This window comes from Dendroctonus ponderosae, unplaced genomic scaffold (assembly GCF_020466585.1).
Source record: "Dendroctonus ponderosae isolate FM_Combo_2020 unplaced genomic scaffold, Dpon_F_20191213v2 Dpon_F_20191213_6, whole genome shotgun sequence".
Classification (NCBI taxonomy): domain Eukaryota; kingdom Metazoa; phylum Arthropoda; class Insecta; order Coleoptera; family Curculionidae; genus Dendroctonus; species Dendroctonus ponderosae.
This window is the reverse complement of record NW_026018814.1, coordinates 9,745,676-9,748,023: the sequence shown is the minus strand read 5'-3', so window position 1 is coordinate 9,748,023 and position 2,348 is coordinate 9,745,676. Positions and strand designations below refer to the sequence as shown.

At 33.4% G+C, this 2,348-nt stretch overlaps 1 protein-coding gene across 2 annotated transcripts in view; it reads right to left on the bottom strand.

Moving 5' to 3' along the window:
• Positions 1–285: 285 nt before the first annotated feature.
• LOC109536884 (farnesol dehydrogenase) overlaps positions 286–2,348 on the bottom strand; it is a 13,327-nt gene continuing 11,264 nt past the window's right edge. The window contains exons 1-5 of one of the 2 annotated variants that reach the window (XM_048667240.1): positions 1,544–2,048; positions 1,161–1,398; positions 842–1,065; positions 533–667; positions 286–423 (exon numbers count right to left, since the gene is read on the bottom strand). In XM_048667240.1, the coding sequence (XP_048523197.1) occupies positions 388–423; positions 533–667; positions 842–1,065; positions 1,161–1,398; positions 1,544–1,651 (741 nt within the window). In that variant the 5' untranslated portion in view covers positions 1,652–2,048 and the 3' untranslated portion in view covers positions 286–387. Of the gene's footprint in view, positions 424–532; positions 668–841; positions 1,066–1,160; positions 1,399–1,543; positions 2,049–2,348 lie in introns of those variants that run through there. The other variant, XM_048667241.1, reaches the window with a different exon arrangement.

Below are 2,348 nucleotides of genomic sequence, written 5' to 3'. Positions count from 1 at the left end.
CTTAAGCGTTGCAAAGCAAAATTGATTTACGCGGTTTGGTGCGTCGGATCTAATAAGGATTAAAACGATAAAAGAGGAGTCCCATATGTTCTACAATATGTAACTTACTATAGCACAGAAAATATGAATTTAATTTCTTGGATTCAAGTTTAATTTCATAGTATTGAAAGTATTAGTATTATCCCACCCACTAGTATGAAAAATTATCTGGGTTTTCTAACTTTTCTGGGCTTTAGTAGCAGTTTTACGTAAAATTGTTATTAACAATAAAAATGCGACGAAATATTTCTTGTTTGTTGCTAATTTTTATTTATCAATTCTGCACAAAAACTTAATTAATTGTATCAAAAACATATAACTAGCATTGGTGTTATAACTGGTGCACATTTAGCTTCCCACTGCTCGAACGGTCAACTCTGAAACCTGAAAATAGTATTATTTTACTGGTGGGAATTTGCTGTCTATATCGATTCAAACTGTTTAGAAATTTAAAATAATAGTTACACATTTGATAGTATGTTTATTTACTTACATTTACATGAGGCGGTGTTGATAAAGCGTATATAACCGCATCGGCAATGTCTGTAGGGTGAAGTGGAGGTACTGGTAGATCTCCCACACCAGATACAGATTGGAAATCTGTTTTAACATAACCTGGGCTGATGCTCTGTAAAGAAAAATTATTAATCATTTAGTTTGATTTCTGAGATTTAATCATGTTATCTATATGTGTAATGGTAATTTTTATAAATTGTGAAAAGATTAGGTCAACAATGTTATATTCAAGTATATTTTCAAAGGTTAAATGTTTTTAAATAAAAATCGACTTGTCGTTACTTACTGTGACTTTAATTTGCAGTTTTTCTCTATTAACCTCCAATCTCAATGTTTCCGCGAGCGCAGTAACTGCATATTTAGACGGTCCATATACGTTTAAGCCGGGAAAGTCAACTACTTGATGACCAAGAACACTGTTGATATGAATTATGTGACCTGCCGTTTTATTTGCTATCATATTTTGAGCCACTTCTCTCGTGGCAATGCAGAGGCCCAGGATATTTGTATCTGAAATAGCAACAGACAGTTACCGTAATGTAACACTAGGAAATTATTCAAATTATGTAAAAATTCCTAAGCTTTCCAGACCTTAGACCACTTACCAAGAACAGTTTTCCATTTTTCGGCATCACCTCCAAGCAGAGATGTACTTAGCGAGAGCCCCGCATTATTAATTAAAATGCTAATTGGTCCCAATTTTGCAATTACTTGTTTGATAGTCGCGATGACTTCCGCTTCTACCGTCATGTCGCATTTAAAGGCATAAAGTTTTCCTTTTTGTCCAGTAAGTTTCTGTGCAATCTTTTCAACATTTTCAGTTCTTCTTGCTAATCCAGCTACCTGAAAATAGTAATATATAAAATTTCAATGATCAAGTTTCAAATAAATAGACAAAGTAGCTCTAGTCTTCTAATTTTTGCATAAATGCATTAATTAATAAAATGTCTGACATGTAACGAACCAGTTCGTTTAAGTCTAAACTTACTATTATCCCACTTTTAACTAATTCTTCCACAATACTAGCACCTATTCCTACAGAAGCGCCAGTAACGACAGCCACTTTTCCAGAAAATCTTTCGATCGATAGCACCATTTTACCACACTTGCTTTGACAACATACAATGAACTCGTAAAAAATATACTCTCTTCCCCCGCGCTGTTTCAACTGAGGATCCTATCTGCTTCTCCCATATTTATACTCGTGATAAATGTGATTATTTATTATTGAATGACAAGCAAAGTTTGTGTCTATTATTAGAAGTACTTTATTTCAACTACGTAAATAGACTCATTCTTTCTGACCTTGTCTAATAAAGATTTCATAACTAATGGGTTTTGTTTTTTATTATTGCATCATATTGAGCAGGTATGGGAAATCGTGTATCTGTCGTTTTTCCAAAATACTTTAAAACTCTTTATCAACTTGGATTTTTTCACCTTGCAAACCGATTTTTGGTCACTGTTTCTAAACGTATCTGAAAAATATCAAGTTAAAATATCAAAATTTTCCAAGGAAAGATTGCCGACTATCTCGGCTACACTAGCTATTAAATTTATCAAGCCGGTATTCGGGGCAACAATTATTTCAAACAGTAGATTATCTAACAAGCAGTTCTTCTAAACATAACGATTTTATTTCTCGAAGACTACGATTTGATGACATTTCGTAATGAATTTTCGGATAGAGGGCAGATCTGCCCTTCTTCATATTCGCGGCTGTTACCTTCATAATTTATAAGTGATATAAATTGGAAATTTTCAAACCATACAGGATGGCTGAGAAGTAAGCG